This window comes from Alligator mississippiensis, chromosome 11 (assembly GCF_030867095.1).
Source record: "Alligator mississippiensis isolate rAllMis1 chromosome 11, rAllMis1, whole genome shotgun sequence".
Taxonomy (NCBI): Eukaryota; Metazoa; Chordata; order Crocodylia; family Alligatoridae; genus Alligator; species Alligator mississippiensis.
This window is the reverse complement of record NC_081834.1, coordinates 17403968-17421404: the sequence shown is the minus strand read 5'-3', so window position 1 is coordinate 17421404 and position 17437 is coordinate 17403968. Positions and strand designations below refer to the sequence as shown.

General features: G+C 40.5%; 1 protein-coding gene across 3 annotated transcripts in view; it reads left to right on the top strand.

Moving 5' to 3' along the window:
- Positions 1–17437, top strand: part of ADAMTSL3 (ADAMTS like 3) — a 368636-nt gene that overhangs the window by 181188 nt on the left and 170011 nt on the right. For all 3 annotated transcript variants that reach the window (XM_019477525.2, XM_059714625.1, XM_019477526.2), the window contains one exon: positions 7203–7439. In XM_019477525.2, the coding sequence (XP_019333070.2) occupies positions 7203–7439 (237 nt within the window). The remainder of the gene's footprint in view (positions 1–7202; positions 7440–17437) is intronic.

The following is a 17437-nucleotide window of genomic DNA, read 5'->3' as shown; positions in this document are numbered from 1 at the left end:
CTACATTCCTTTGGTTTGCAGTTATTAAAGCTCTTTGCAATCCTTCTGGATGTAAATGTACCGTAAATCATTATAGGTTAATTTCATGACAAGCAATCAACTCCTGATATCAATTATCTGCTGGAGAAATACAAAAAGAAGGCATGTAACTAAAGGCGAGCATATCCAAAAAGAAGGCAAGTTACTAAATCATTAAAACAGAATCATTTTTTTATTATTAAAAAATATCTTGTGGTTCACTTTGTGGACTTGTTTTGGCTCCTTCCCCTCCCCTCTCCTCCCCTCCCCCCTTTGATTCTGGGGGAGAGGAAACCATTTTCACACAAACAGTCCTGAACCAATGAGGCCTGCAGTGCCTTTGGATTGAATTATGCCCAAGAAAGTGCAGGTGGCAGTTGCAACACTGCCAACCTCAGGAGTTCTGCCAAGGGCAGGCAGCTGCAAAGTCTGACCGTAGCTTTGGGAGGTCTTACATTGGAAGCTGCCCAGTAAATATGTTGGATCACTACATCCCCTGGGAAACCAAGCCATTCCCACTCCTCATTCTGCCCCACCTACATTCTCTGCTATGCCAGCTCTTTACTGGCCCATTGAAAAACACCCTGAACTGCTCTGACACCCTATATCCCAGCTTTGGATGGATTTTCCACCATTGGGCCCATCACCTAAATCTCTCCTAGCAGAAATTAGTGGAAGCTATTAGTGAATAAAGGCTAGTACATGCAAAAATTGGATCCTGGAAACAAACCTAGTTAGTTACTTGGGGTGTGTGAAATGGACTGGATTTCATTTGGATTTGGATTTGGTCCAAATCAGAGACCGTGATTTGATTTGTTGATTTGGATCACTGTGCCAATTTGATCCGGCCAAATCCAAATCTGAAGATTCAATGCTGATTCAGAGTATCAGCGATTCAGCCATAGATGCAGCTTTTTAAAATGTTTTAAAATGTTTTTTCTACATACCTCAAGGTACAAGGCACAGCTCATGAATGCTGCAATGCTGGGGCAGATGGAGCGTCCCATAAGAGCGTGGGGAGGCCCCTCGAGTGCTCAGCGGCGAACCCAGAAGTGGACCAGAAGTAATTCTGGTCCACTCCCAGGTCCACCACCAAGTGCATGTGGGACACCCCCTCCCCCCTGCACTCCACTCAGCTTGGCAATTGGCGGCAGGGGGACCCCGGGTGCTCCCTCAGATCCAGAAGGCACCAGTCTCCAGTTGGGGTGGGGGGGAGGTCCCCTGTGCGCTCTGCAGCAGACCCAGAAGTGGACCGGAAATGCTTCTGGTCCACTTCTGGGTCCACCACTGAGCACGCTGGGGCCCCCCGCCGCGTGCTTCCGTGGGATGCTCCATCCACCCCAGCATCGCAGCATTCACGAGCTAGCTTGAGGTATGTAGAAAAAACATTTAAAGCTGTGTCTGTGTCCAAACGATCGAATCTCTCTGAATTGATTCAGAGGGTTCCAGTTCAATACAGAGGGATTAAAGGGTCTCCTGGCTTGATTCGGATTCGGAGATTTGGCTGCCGAATTGGGCCAAATCTCCGCTGAATCGAATCAGCGACTGAAGCTTTGCACAGCGCTATTAGTTACTATTACAAAAGTAAAGGCCTACCAGTCTACTAGCAATGCCTCTTACTTGGCATCTGTGTCTTGAAAAGATAAATGCCAGGTTCAGACAAATAACCTAATCATTTTAAACTATGTTATAAAACAAAATGCATCTAGCAAGTACAGCAATAGACAACTATACATTTGTAACTTCTCTTAACTGAATAAACTCTGTATGCTATATACAGGAATATGCCTATGCATATTTCAATTTATGCATTGTGATTGCTTCCATACTAGTAAAAATAAATTAAATACAGAATCCATGATGCAAAAAGAATAAAAATATACATATTATATAGAAAGACTGAGAAGCAAACAAGACCTATATGTCTCTATCACATTTTAATAAACAGAAGGCTGTGTGCTGAAAGCTGTAGGAATAGCAAAGTATAGAACTAATGCAGGTACTTGTGATTTCAAAGGTTATGCAATCAAAATTACTGTGAGAATCTATCATGAGACTGTTTATGAATCTGAAAAGTCTTCAAAGATTTCAAGGTAGGATCCTGGCCCCAGCTGGCGTTAATGAGTCTGGTGCCATTTGAAGTCCATGGGAGTAGGTTTTCTTTCCTAGAACTTTATATTTTAAATGACAGGTGGCTCAAAACAGAAATATTTAATCTGAGTCTCCTAGAATTGTATATTTATAACTTTTGCACCTGAAGCTGCTTTTAAGGTTCTGTTTCTGGGTTATGTCTGGCATGGGTCTGGTACCCATTTCTGGTTCAGATCTGCCCTGAATCTCTCAAAGTCCTTTCCCCCTCGATTTCAGATGTTTTGGAATGCTTCTGAGAAACATTGGTCCCAGGAGATTTACCAAACTTTATCCAGATTTAGGACCTCTAGCCTAACTCTTTTTAAAATAAAATTGTCCCAATTATTATTTTTAAAAAGTGATTCCCATTTTATGAGTAAATTTTTTGTTTGAAAATTAAGAGTTTCTACTAGCTTCTTTCTCCATGTGTAGGTATTCTTATTAACCACATGAGAAATTCAGTATATATACTATGTAAAATTGTCTGCAAATGTAATTTTGCTACATGAGACATTACACCACTAAAATCTATATTGAGGAATACAAATGAAGCACAACTTAATATGTATGCCATTTTAATGAAAAGAACAAGAATCATTTTACCAGAAAATTAGTTTCATCTGGATTTGTAATTAAATAGTAGTAAGTTCATTGAACTCAAACAGCGTAAGGAGGTCCCAGAATAGTATTAAAGATATTTCAATCAGAAAATGAGTTTGATGTCTTAGCAAGAAAAGAATTGCTTGGATTATTAATCTAAATGAGTCACACGGTTATGTTTTCATCTTGTCTGTGATGCCACTTGCTTAATTTTAAAATTTTTTTATGTACGCTTTAATCTTTTTGTTGATACTTAAGAGAAATAAACTATTCATTATTTGCTATTCAGTGAGATTTTCAATCTTCCTTAAGCCCTCTATTTTATATTTCCATTTTTGTATATACTGTTACATTCTAATGCTATGAGGTGCAGGATATGGAAGTGTTTAAGATAATCCTTTAGGGTCCTATTCATTGAATAAGTTATTTGGGCCATTTCCCCATAAATTTATGATTTTTATATGCCAAAAAGTCACTTAAGCTTTTTCCAGAGTGATTCTCTCCTAGTCAGAAATAATACTATACAGTTATAGATTTGTCCATGTATAAATTAATTAAACTCCATTATATACTTCCATTACATGGAGATAGTTCTCACACCTGTTCAGAATACCTCATTTAATCCTTGTCCTGGCATTCACATGCCAACCATCCAATGTTAACCCTTGCTGTGTTCTGCTCAGAGCACCTTGGCTGATTTATATATATTCTAGTCCAAGCATATTTAACGTTTTTCTATCTGTGTATCTCCCATTTTTCTGCATCTATCTCTAATCTTTACTAATTATGCTGCTGTTCAGTGTAAACCTATGACACATCACATGTAGCTGATGAATTATGTACTCTTGGACAATCATATTACAAAATTTTCACTTCAGCCTGCTCCCAAGACCTCCTTATCTCTCCCTCTGCATATCTACCCTCCTTTTTCTTGTTTATCTAATTCTCTCCTTCATTACCCCTCCCCTTCACTAAGTGGAACTGATATTATGCTTGCAAACCCAAATACTGTTCATTCTGCTTCTATCTCTTGTATCTCTTTGGATTCCCTCTTGTCTATGTTTTGTGGTTAATTATATACCTTATCACTAAGTAGTTCTACTATGTCTAGAACAGGGCCTTGATCTTAGGTGGTGTCTAGGGCTAGGTAGAGACATTCAAAAAGCCCGAGGCACAATCCATCTAAGTTAAACAGTTTTCTGTACATGATTTAGTTTAGATCAGTAGTGAACAGAACAGACATTCATCCTTTGATGAGAGGCAGCAAATCTTATACTGGATTCCGCCATTTTTAAACCAGTTTATGCATGCCGAATTTCTGCTTTGTTATGGGTATAGACTGGTTTTTGATCACTTATACCGGTAAAAGTGTAAAGTGTGTAACTGGCCCAAGTCAGTGATTCTCACCTGGAGTGCTACAGTATCTGGGGGGTGCTGCAAGTGTGTTGCAGGATGCCATGTAATATTAACACTGTTAGATGTGCAAACACCTACACATGATTCACAAGATAAACCCAAGGATTTCAAATAGAAATCCAGTGTCAAAACCATTCTGACATGTTGTGGTCTATCTGAGTTCTTTGCAATGTAAGTATTGCTCTATTTTTTTCTGTAATAATTGAATAGGTGAAATTAGTCTTTGAAATGGGGTGCCACCTAATTCATAAAAGTTATGGAGGGTCTTGAGTTTAAAAATTGAGAATCACCAATCTAAGTATTACCACAATGCAATCTACTTACTCTTATTAATAATGAATCCTGCCTGAGGTTCTTTCAAGCTGCTATGTTTGAGCATCATGCAGATGTTAAAGTAGATGCATCAGAGCAATTAAACTAAATCTGCCATGATCCCTTTATGTAACTTCCCTTGAAGTTGCTAAGAAATAACAAAGGAAGAGCAGGCAGAAATGAGGGGGAAGAGGGAATACCTGTTGCTTTGTATAGAAGCAGTGGGAGACGTGCAATAATCGTAGAGTGACAGCCGGCATTATGGTGTTTGTGTCATGGCTTAGCATCAGCACTTGTGATTATGAATTGTAATGGCACCATGTCAACACCAAGTCTAAGGATATCACTCCATGGTTATTTTGTGGGGGGGGTGGTTCTCTACTACTGTGTGATGGAAATGTGGTTGTGCAGCTGTTCAAGGTCTAGTTTGGCATACTGTGTTTAATTATGTTCAAAGCTAACTTATCCCGATGTAGAGCATCATCAGAGAACTGTGTGGTGCCCTTTTAAATTCTGGGTCTCTTGACTCTTGTCCACCCCACATGTTCTCTTCTATAGAAGATGAGAAGCACCAGATTAAAGCAGAGCCTGTTTCTATTGTAATTTACAACAACATTGTGATTCCAGGGAACTTGTCTGGAGTTGCATCTCTGGAAATGAGACAATAATTTGGCTAGGTATGCATATGATACTTTCCAGCATAGCCTCTGCAGATTCTTAAAGAGGGAACAGAACTAAGAGTCAGAGTAATTTTTCTTTCAGTCTTGTTCCCTAATAGTATGCTTTTAAAATAATTTGACTCATAAAAACCAAATGGAGTTGTCCTATGTTAAACATAATCAAAAAGCAAGGTACTGTCATTTTGAGCTACTTTTTCCCTCAAGGTTTAGCACTAGATGGAGTTTCAAAGTACTGGCTGGATTTTGGTTGCATGAATCCCACTGACTTTTCAGAAGTGTGTGCCTGAACCCCTGCAAGCTGGTCTGAAAATGTAGGGGTTATTGTTTTAATGAGCTATTTGACATGTTGCACAAAGAAGCCAGTAACACTGTTTGACTACTCTTGTTTACCAAGGCTTAGAATAAACAAATAGACCATTATAAAAAGACATAGGTTAATGCTGTAGCTCCTCTGTAAGTCATTCGACCCTGTGAGAATGACGTGATATCTGTAACAGGGACTCATAAGCAGAGTGCATTGCTTACCCTTCTCATCCAAATCTCTCTTCCAGCTACTGCAAGTTGTAACCAGTGCTGTGTAGAGCAGTTGCAAATGCATTAGCATTTTCCAGGGGGGATTTAAATCCATCAACATGAATGGCGTTGATGCATAGTTCAGGTGCAGCTTTGCTAGCTGACACTTAGTAACAAGTTCCATGAGTTTAGTTGACATGTCAGTGTTTCATTTTTCTATCCAATAAAAATAAAACTTTGCTAGAATCAGTCTCACATCTGGCATATATATGTGGAGGGAATTCTTGGAAGAATACACATTAAGTCTAGCATATGGACTGATTGATACTGGACATGCATTTCGTGAGCCTTTAGTGAGAGATGATCTGTTACACTTATATATAATTTTTAATAGGAGAAGAACTTTGGTAAGGATCTGACAAGAGAATATATATATATATATATACACACACACATATATATATACTCCTGTTGCCATAGCTTTATCCTAATATCACCAAGTGAATTTTTTTTACAATGAAGAAAACTTTAAAAGAATTTATTTCAAAGACTGTAAATAAGGAATTTCAGATATTTAAAAATGAGCTTTATTTGCTTGAGGAAAAAAGGACTTGAATTCTCTACTAGTACTAGAAATAGAATTACATGATCAATCATGACAAATTTTAGGTGTATTTTACTGATGAACAAACTAACTGTGACTTTTCCCATGAGAAAGAATAAATGTTGTAGTTAATTGGCAAGGCTAGGAATCAGGACTTCTGGGCTTTCTGCCTAAATCTTCCATCTACTTGCTGTGTGACACTGAACTTTAACTTCCTTTATACTTTCATTTCTCTATCTGTAAATGCAGATAATAGTGGTCCTTATCTCACAGCAGCCTTGTGAAAATTAATGAATGGTCATAAAGTACTTTGAAATCCTTAAACAAAAACAGCTAAGGAAGCGGAGGGTATTATAGATCTCATTTTCACCATTCAAAAGATCAATATTCTTTAAAAGCAGATTTTGCTGCCAAAAAAAAATTAAAAGAGGCAAGGATTTGTTTGGATGATATCTTTTATTGGGCTAACTGTAGAGCTGGAATAAAGTTGGACAAGGTTTCAAATGCAAAGTATTCTTCTCATTGGTCCAATAAATAAAAGTTATCAGCCAAGCAAATTTTTGCCTTGTATCATTTCTGGGCCATCGTGGCTATAACATCACTCTAATGCTACCCAAAATTAAGCAACTAAATGTACTGTATGAACAGCAGTAGAACAGCTGTTGTGATCAATAGTGTAGTCCACCTGATGTCAACACTGTTTAAAGTAGAATGCAGAATATATTGTAACTTCTCTGCAAAAGTGGAATAAATAACAACTATATGGTTTTAATCCTTAGGGTAGGATCCTGCAATATGAGGTGTATGCCTTAGTAAACCAGTTCCTGGGTCATGTCTGCTCAGCAGTTTTTATATAATACATCAGATTCTGTGAACACAAATAAAAGGTGCTTTCTTTCTAACAATGATTTCCTTTGTTTTGTTTTTAGGATTGCCCTTCAGATGTTGGTGACTTTAGAGCACAGCAATGTTCAGCCTACAATGATGTCAAGTACCAAGGACATTTTTACGAGTGGCTTCCTGTATATAATGATCCCAGTGCACCTTGTGCTCTTAAGTGTCAAGCGTTGGGGAAAAACTTGATTGTAGAGCTTGCCCCCAAAGTACTAGATGGTACTCGCTGTAATATCGAATCTCTGGATATGTGCATCAGCGGCATATGTCAGGTATGTCAGTGTTTTCAGTTACACCATGTGTTTTGATGTGAAGCATTTTGTTCTATTTTAGGATATAAGTACAAGATGAAAGGAAGGCTTATTTGGATTTTGTTCTTCCAGACTGTTGTTCTTTGCTGCATTTGTTCGTCTTTTCCATCTCATAGCGTGACTGTTAATATTTCTGCAAGTGCCCACGGTTGATCTTGAATGCTATCTATTTGTAGTCAGTTTTGTCTTTTAGTGTACACATAAACACCTAAACTGTCCTCTGTTAAATAACACTTCAGTTTATAAAATTATCAATCATCTCAATAAAGCTAACCTGTAATCTGAAATTAGCTAGTCTATTAATCACTAGTGCACCTGTCATAGTCATGTCATGGCAGCACAATTTCACAGATCTTTCAGAATATGTCACTTGATTCTGCACTTCTGCTTTGTATTTTAAGTTCTTGACCCTGCTCCCAGTGCAGCTAATTGAAAGCTTAATTTGAATTTAGGGTCATAGGAAAGTAGGGCTGGAAAGGACCTCACATAATCAACTAGTTCAGCCCCCTGCTCAAAATAGGAGGATCCCTGACTAAACCATCCCAGCTGAGTGTCTGTCTAACCTTTTCTTGGAAACTTCCAAGGTTGGAGATTCCACAGTTTCTCTAGGTAGTCTATTCCAGTGCTTGACCACCCTCATAGTCAGAAAGTTCCTCTTAATCTCCAACCTAAATGTGCTCTGTTGTAGCTTGGGGCCATTGCACCTAGTCCTGTCCCATATGCCCAGAAAGAAAAACCCATCTTCATCTTCTCTATAAACCCACTTCATATATTTGTAGACTTATCAAACCCACCCTCAGTTTTCTCTTCTCCAGACTAAATAACCCTATTTTTTCAGTCTTTCCTCATAAGTCTTGTCTCTCAGGCCCCAATCCCAGGCCTTTTGTTGCTCTGTGCTAGACTCTTTCCAAATGGTCCACATCCTCCTTGAAGTGTGGGGCCCAAAACTGGACATGGTACTCCAAGTGAGGCCTCTCCAGTGCTGAATAGAGTAGAAGAATCACTTCCCTTGATTTACAAGTGATGTTCCTATTAATACAACCCAGTATGTAGTTGGCTTTTTTCACACAAGCACACTGTTGGCTCATATTTAGCTTATGGTCCACTGTAAATCCCAGGTCCTTCTTTGAAGTACTGCAGTCTTGCCAGGCATTCCCCAGCCTGTATTTGTTTATGCAGTTTTTCTGTCCCATGTGCATGGACTTTGCACTTGTCCTTGTTGAATATCATCTGATAGACTAGAAAAATGGTCCACAATCAATCCAGGACATTCTGGATCCTAGCTCTGCCCTCCAGGGTGTCTTCAGTTCTATCCAACTTGGTGTTATCCACAGTTTTGCTAAGTGTATACTGAATTCCATCATCCAGATCATTCATGAACATAATAAACAGTATTGGTCCCAAGACAGACCCCTGGGAAACCTCCCTTGATACGTCTTCCCAGCTAGACATTGAGCCATTAATGACTACCTGTAGAAAACAAAGATCAAACCAGTTATGTATTCACCTTATATTACTTTCACCTAGTCTGTATTTTCTTACCTTTTTAACGAGAATGTCATGGGAGACCAGTGTCAAAAGCCTTCCAGGCTGACTGGTCATAATTTCCTGGATCCCTTCTTTCCTTTTTAAAAAAATGGGCACTCTATTTGCCCTTTTCATCATCTGGGACCTTGCCTGGCCTCCAAAAGTTCTCAGAGGATAGCTAACGGCTCTGAAATTACCTCAGCCAATTCCTTCAGTCACCTCAGGTGCAGTCCATCTGGCCCTGCTGACTTGAATGCATATAGCTTCTCTGAGCAATCACTACTCTAGGTTGTTTGTGTCCTTCCCTACCTTTTCTGCCAACTGCACTTGTCATCTGGTAGCTGCTCTTATTTGGGAAGACGGAAGTAAAAAAATACATGAATGCACTTCAATATATCCAGGATTGGGCTGCTAAATGTGTGTTCTCTCTCTTGTTTATTTTCAGGAAAGAGTTCCCAGCTTACATACAGGGTATTACTGTGTAGGAAGGCTTTCACTGAGAGGTGCATCCAATGTAGTACTACATAGGACACTTCAGATTTATGGACAGGAATTCCTCAGCAGAGGGCCTGCCAATCACGAAACATTATCTAAGGCACTCAAAACTACACGTGTGGCTCTGTCTGCTGCCAGATTCCTGATGAATACAACTCTTGCTATTGAGTTGTCTCATCCCAAACTGCTAGGGCCTAGTCCACTGAGTGTGGTATACATTAGCAGCTAACCCAATATTGGAATTAATCTGGTATTGAACAAAGAACTAGCATAGAATTAGAGCAAATTTTACTGTTGGCCTGTAGTAGCTGGCAAACAGGGCGCTACATCTTGAGCCAGCTGGAGCTTCCATATGGCCATTATTTTCACGATCAGTTGTAGAATCTTGCAGTATCAGTGCCTGGAATTGCTGAATGCCTGGCACACCATGGGCAGGCCAAGACCAGAAGGCAACCTGGCAATCCAAATATATAAAAAGAAGTTCTGGCTCCTGTGTTATGTGGGTCTTTTCAACAGCTGGGTGTTCAGCAGGAGGCCAATACAGTGTGCTGCCTTGATCGTTAGAAGGCAGACATGCATAATTGAAGGTGATGCCATAGCTTTGTCCATTTCATAGATAAACTCTTCCTACCTTCCACATCATCTCTTCCTTATTTCACCTTTAAGTTTAGATGGAGGTGGGCTTTTATTCATTCAGATGGGCACCCTTCCTGGCTTCACGCTTGTCCTATCCATTCTTCTTTTCAACCTGCCAAGTTTCCTCACATTTTCCTTATAAGGAACCAGCCCTTGCTAAAAAAATTCTAAGCATGGAGAGTGAGGATGGGGTTGTCCAGGCTGCTGAGTGCCACTTGTGCTTGCATAGAGAAGCAAGTATTTAGGGTGCCCAGTGTGCATGGCTATATTAGACAAGATTTGGGTCACTATGGGCAGTATTACTCTTTGGCTTAACCAGGGTTACTTTCTGAACAAACTCCTATATATTACTTAGAACTATACTAAAAATCGCTTCCATTCTTGTGTAGCCTGGAATTAGAAGTGCTCCAAAGCAATCTTTAAGTGTGTTGAAAAGTATTGGAAAGGATTAATTAATATACCACGTTTACTTACATACCACATGCACCTTCCCCAAAAGTTTACTCAATTGGTGTTAATGACTCCTCTCCTTTTAAGTGATATTGATGTTCCACTCATGAAGCTGTTCTTTCCTCCCCAATTTGGTTGTCTTTTAGCTGTTCCTGGTCTATCATTTTCCTATTTTATAACCCTCCAGGCTATTAATAGCTCTCTTCAAAATCCTAGATCTGCCTATGAACTCAAGTCTATCTCAGCAGCTGGAGTTTGAGCTTTTGGCTGACTGGCCAAGAGCTGATGACAATTCAGGTGTGAAAGGGTTAAAACTGTAGCTTTTGTCTAAATAGGAAAGTGATGGTGAGTAAGCTGAAGATTAGGATCTGTCCCTGGTGCATGTGTCCATAACTCTAGAATTTTTTTTTAATTTCTTTATTCTGCTTTCCCAAAAAACAAGGCGCGTATTTTATTTGGGGATCATGTGAAATGTGAGTAAAATAAAGTATGTTGTTTCTGGGCTATTTAAATTTTAGGATAATTTTACTGGGTGAATATATATATTTCTATAAACTTATATGTTATTATTGGAATTATATTTTACATGCAAACAAATACATAAAAAAAAGAATGTCATATTTCAGACTAGCCTGCCTTGCCAGTATCCTAAGAGCAAAGGAATATTGTGCTTTTGGTTTTATGTACTGAACAAATTTTATATAGCGTGGATATGTTATTGCAATTAGTCTCCTTCTCTCTGCAAGTGGCTGTTGCTCTATTAAATGCCTGAAATGTGTGTGACTCAAAAAATGCAGGATATGGCCTGATGATGAGCAAAGTAGCTCTGTTATAGGGGAAAATTTGACACATTTGGCAGAAGACCGTGCATAGATTACTGCAACCCTAATATAAACTCTGGACCTTACTGTGCATTTTATATGACTTTTGTATGTGCTGAACTTCCAATACCAGTCACACCAGCACACAAGGCATCCGGTGCTTCTAAAGTAGAAAAAGAGTTGCATAGAGTGTACCTAGTCAAGAACGCTTCTTTGCCAGCAGACCCATGCAGTGATATCTGATTTTGTCTACTTCCTTTTCTCTTTAGAATAGAAGATATTTCTGTGAACTCAAGTAGTTGGAAAATGCTGACTTTTCAGTATTATCTCCTGTCTTTAGGGCAGTATTCACTGCTGTGTGAAATGGCACTCTTCCATTTCGCTTCTGTTTTGACAGAACAGCACTTCGTTTCAAATTTCATTTCAATACAAAACTGCTGTTCCGTTTCATTTTGTCGAAACGGTTTCACTGTTTCAACGTTTCGCCCATAGGCTGTAAGGAGAAAGCTCAAAACAGCCTATAACTTTGTCATTTCTGGCCTGATTTGGATTAAACTTGCAGGAATGGTAGCCCCTCTGAGGGCATGAAGCCTGCCAAATTTCAAGGACATAAGTGCAGGAGTATCAGAGAAACTGCACCTCAAAGTCTTGAAACCAAAAAGCTCATGTCACATGCATGTGTTAAGCCACAGTGGGGTCAAAACTGCAGGGCTGGTAGCCCCTGCTGAGGCAACGAAGTCTGCCAAGTTTCAAGGAGATCGGTGCAGAGTTTTGGGGGAAACTGCACCTCAAGCTGCGGACAAGCAAAACTCGTGACATGGGTGACACTGTGTGTTAAGGTGCAGTGGGGTGAAAGCTGCAGGGATTGTGGCCCCTGCTGCAGCCATGAAGCCTGCCAGCTGTCAAGGAGATGGGTGCAGGGCTTTTGGGCTCTGGGGCCCTGCACCTCTGGCTGCTGACAGGCAAAACTTGTGACATGAGTGCTTGTGGGACTGTCTGTCTTGGGGCACAGGGGGGTGAAAACTGCAGGTCTCGTAGACCCTCCTATGGCCACAAAGCCTGCCAACTGTCAAGGAGATGGGTGCAGGGGGAGTCTGGATTCTGGGGCCCTGCACCTCTAGCTGCTCTTTGCCTGTAGCAGGCAAAACTCATAACACAAGTGGGTGACACTGTGTGTGTTAAGGTGCGCCCTCACTCAACTGACGCCAAGGCAGAAAGCAGGGCAGTTCAAACAATGCTGCCTTTTATGCAGTTTTTCTATCCCTCCCCCAGAGCACTGGGATTGGAAGAGACCTCAGGGAAGGGTGACAGTCACTGGCCAGCTACACAGTCAATGAGAGCAGTCCTTTCCCCCTTTCTCCCTCCCTCTCCTTACTTTAATTTCTGTTTCCCTGCAGGGAAGCCCAGCTTGTGCTTTGAAACTTGAAACATTTTGAAAATTTCAAAATGTTTTGACTTGTATCGTTTCGTTTCGAGGCTGTTTTGAAGTTCTCTGTTTCATTTCTATTTTGCTGTTTTGAGCTCAAAACGAGTCGAAACAGCGTCGAAATAAAACTACCAGCGAAATTTTGCGCAGCCCTAGTATTCACCTTGGAAGACAACGAAGTGTTCCACAGATTACGTGAATTCAGCATCATTTAAACACAGCCAGTGCAGTTGGGTGCAAATGGCAGTTTGCAAATAAGAGCTGGGCGTGTTTCATGAGGCTACGGGAGCTATAGGCTTTCCACTGTTTGCTATAATTATTCCCCCACATACATGCATATCATGCCAGACACTGCAGAAAACAGTTTGTTTGTCTGAGAAGGCTGAATCCAGCCTTGTGGTAAGCAAAGTAAATTCATATTAATAAGGGCTACCCTGACAGAATCTTTCTGCATTCTGTGCGACTGACACCAAATACTTTAAGCTATTGTTAGTCCGTTATTAGAGTAGCCCAAATAGTTGTCATAATTTGGTATGCCCATAGACAGGCATAGCGAGACCTTTTACACTGTTAATGACAATAGACACACCTGAGAGCTTTTCTTTTCATAATTTTCACTGTGCTTTTTTAAATTCTCTTTCCTGAGGCAGCTAAATATGTTCTAGTCTAGGGTAAGAAGGACTGGGAAAAAAATGGGTGCTTGTACTGCTGGTCTGTCTTGTGTTGTGACTTTTGGAATTTGTTTCAGTGCTTTATAAATTAATCAAAATCCCTTAAACTGTTAGACACTTTTACTCTATTCCTACTAAGTCACTGCTTAATGAAAGGATTATTTGCACAAAAACATCAGCTGACTCCTTTATAATTAACTTGCTCTTTTTAAGTGTGGGCTTTTTTTCAATAGGGAGCATAAAAATCTAGGTGTTATACTTGGGTGAGGCATTGAGTGAAGGATTGAAAAGGATTTATTACATTTTTCCTACTTTATCAGTACTTGAACTCTTATTAAATAGTTGTGACTTATTGATATTGTGACCATTTAAATTTGCATCACAGGAAACAATTAGTTGATTTAATTTATTCTGAGTGGGCTGGTTTGGGGGGTGAATAAGGTGGGTTGACTTATAAAAACTATCATTTAGAGACTTTCTCAGAAGCTGGAACAAGTGGTTTTAGTACTTCTTTTTAAGTAAAGAAATAAATAAATTAACAATCTTTTCTGTAAAATGTAGTTGCATAGTCAACCGTTGTTAAGAAGAGAGACAATAAAATATGTGATTCTCCACAGTTGTTGCTACAAGATCAGTGTGTTGAGATCTGACATATACTTGGCATAGAGTGAAAATAGCTTGGCAAATGTTTTTGCAGTTAACTCATCTAAATAAACATGTCACACTGCTGATGTGGATATCTATGCTTTTCAGCCTGGGGGCACCAGGAACTTAGTATGAGGAGGCTGGCCTCCCTGATTCTTCTCCAACTGTTGCTGTTTCTGCTCCTTTATTGTCTCAGATCATTGGCAAGTTTTATAAGATTTCAGCCTTTTAACATAAGCATGATTTCACCTTCATCTTGTTTTTTTAAAATTCTTGCTAGAGTTGATCTGCATCACTAATTCACCTTTCCCCAGATTTGAGTGTAGTTTCACTTCTTGGCACAGCACAGATTTACTATGGCACTTTATGTCCAGCTTCACTTCTGATGCAGTATTAGTACTTCACTTAACAGATGGGTTCTAACTAAACAGAGACCTTTTCAAACAAAAATATGGGACAACAAAACTGCTCTCTGGATGGAAGATATTGGATGCTTTTGGAGAAGTACAATCTGAATGAGGTGGAGCATGGAAAACTTTCTTGGGAAAGTTATTAGGTTAATATGGGGGAGCTTGAAGCTCAGCCCAGCCAAACCACTCAGTCATGTCTTAGTTTGTAATTGCCTTTCTCCTGTTACCAAAGAAAATATCTGGGGCTCTTGTGTTAAGTGGGGACAGGTCGAAACTCCTCTGTCAAGAAGATTTTCACACTTAACTTCTGATACTTAGCCAGTCTCTGCTCAACTCCCAACATATTTTTCCCTATAATAGATTCATTCTGTGCCCATCTGGATATGGGTGGGGAAGCTTAAAAACATCTGGATGTCAGAAATATATGTGGGCAACATTCACCAATGACTATCCCTGAATCATGGCCAATGCTTCTGCTTGTTTTTTGTTTTTAATTCACCCAGCTCTATTTTGTCTGCCAAACACAAAATGGACCCTCTTCTACCTAGAATGGTTGCAGTGGTCATTTTTTTCACCTGGAACAAAGTGTTTTGAAGCATCCAGTCTTCCAAAATACTAGAGCTGTAGTAAATAACAAGGGCAGTTTTATGCCACACTGTCACAAACAGGTTAAAGAGGATGTAAACCTTGTTCTGAACTTTCCATCAGTGAGAGCAAAAGTTTATGCTCCAAAATTAGACAGTCGCTATGCTGTGTTTTGCAGAATGTGGCATAAATTTAGCTGACATAGAAACGTGCCTGGTATGTTATAGGAGTGCCAGCAAGCTCTGCCATATTCTACTCTTATGTCACATACATGGTGATAGGCCAAGTCTGTATCTTCCACACTTGTCATATAACAGAAAACATGTTTGACCTGTAGCTTCAATATTCCCTGCTTTTTCCTCATGCATATGGTAATCATAAACTGTTAGAAAGCTATTGTACCCATGTTTTTGATTAATGAGTTCGACTTATACTTAGTTCTTAACATTATACTGAATTATTCATCTGATATGAATCTAAGCCCTCTCATTCTGAGTGTTGCTTCCTCAGAGTGATATCTAGGGTATTTGGGGTACTTTCCTTTTGGGTTCTGATTAAGAGTTTTCTTCTTGTGCAACTAAAGACAAAGGAATTATCCAAGTATCTTGGTTCAGATACTTAAATAAGAAGCTTTACTCTTCAAGAGGTATTGGTGTAAGCCTATGTAGTTCAACATTAGGCCTCTGCAAAGCAGCTAGTATTTGCTTAGGATTCGGATTCAGCCAATTCAGGGGACAGTGATTTGATTTGGTGATTCAAATCACTGTCCTAATTTGATTCAGCCGAATCTCATTTGGAGATTCGGCTGCTGCTGAATCTCCAAATCAGCTAGACCAGGCCTATCCCCCGCCCCTCTCCCGGCTCAGCAATGGCTGCCCTGCCCCCCCAGCTCCCGGCACTTGTTATAGAAAAAGCCCCGACTCAGCAGGTGCTGCCAGGCAGGGGATGAGCCCTCCTGCCCCCACACTGCCCCCATGCTGCCCCAGCAGCACCCAATCAGCACCAGGGCTTTTTTTTTGAAGTACTGGGAGCTGGAGCTGGCAGGAGCAGCCATGGGGGGGGCTGGGGAGTGGGGGGGCTGTTGGGTTCCCCCCATGGTCCCCTCCCCCAGCCCAACCTCCCCTGCCCCTAGTACTTACCAGCTGGGAGTCAGTTGCAGCTCCCTGCTGCAGCCACCGGGGACCGCCCGAATTATCAAAGCTCTCCGAATCCTTTCCGAAGATTCAGAGAGCTTTGAATCGATTCGGACCTTTAAATTGGTCCCCTGATTCTGTTCGGATTTGGAGATTCAGCCACCGAATCGGGCCAGATCTCCTCAGAATCAAATCAGCACCTGAAGCTTTGCACAGCCCTATTAAACATCACCGTCAAAAATGGTATATGTGACAAATGATTCAATATATTGGTTGGAATACATTGTGCTCCTGAAAAGGAGTTTTTTAAAAAGGGCTCGTCCACCCTTCCTTCCTTCCTTCCTTCCTTCCTCTTATGACTTATAAGAAAGCACCACCAGGATTTATTTTTCTTTGTTTTTCAGCTTTAAAAGCATAAGGAATCTCCAGACTGTTTTTCTCTGACTTTGCTGGAGGACTTAATTGGACTATCATGATACTATCTCTATTTGTGTGGGGTTTTTTGTTTCTAATTCATTGTTCAAAGAAACCTGGTTGTTAAGCTTTAAAAAAGATGTCCTTTCTCCAACATATTAATTAGTCATAATTAATAAACAGACATTGGTGGGGAAAAAGAGTTTTGAAGAGTTTAAACTTCCTTCCTTTCTCAGGTGGTCTGGGCTATTGTGATGTCACCGATCCTTGGTGAAACTTGCAGATTATGGAGGCAAAAAATGTATTGTAATAAATCCTGTCAGTTTTTCTTTATGCTTCAGAAAGAAGTAAAAAGGGCCTAAGTCCTTTTCTGCATCTCGGTTGCACTTCAGCTTAAAGATTGGTAGGAGGAATTGATTTCATGGTGCTTTGTGGTAAGTCAGCCTTTATGCCCAAATCACATTCCCTATTTGCTGCAATACAGCTGTGCGGGCCGGGCCCCGAGCCCGCCCTCGTCGCCATGCGCAGCGGTGATTCCAATCCCATTCTGGCTGCCACGGGCAAGCGGGGGGCGAACCGGGGTCGTACCGGACCCGTCTCCGGTGCACGCGGGCTGTGGCCAGCAGCCCGGGCACGTGGGATGGGAGAGAGCCGCGAAGCGGTTTTGCGCACGTGAGTTAGAATGAGTCACGGAGGCATAATGGTTGATTGAAAAGATTGTTTACTTACACCCAAAGATGGTATTG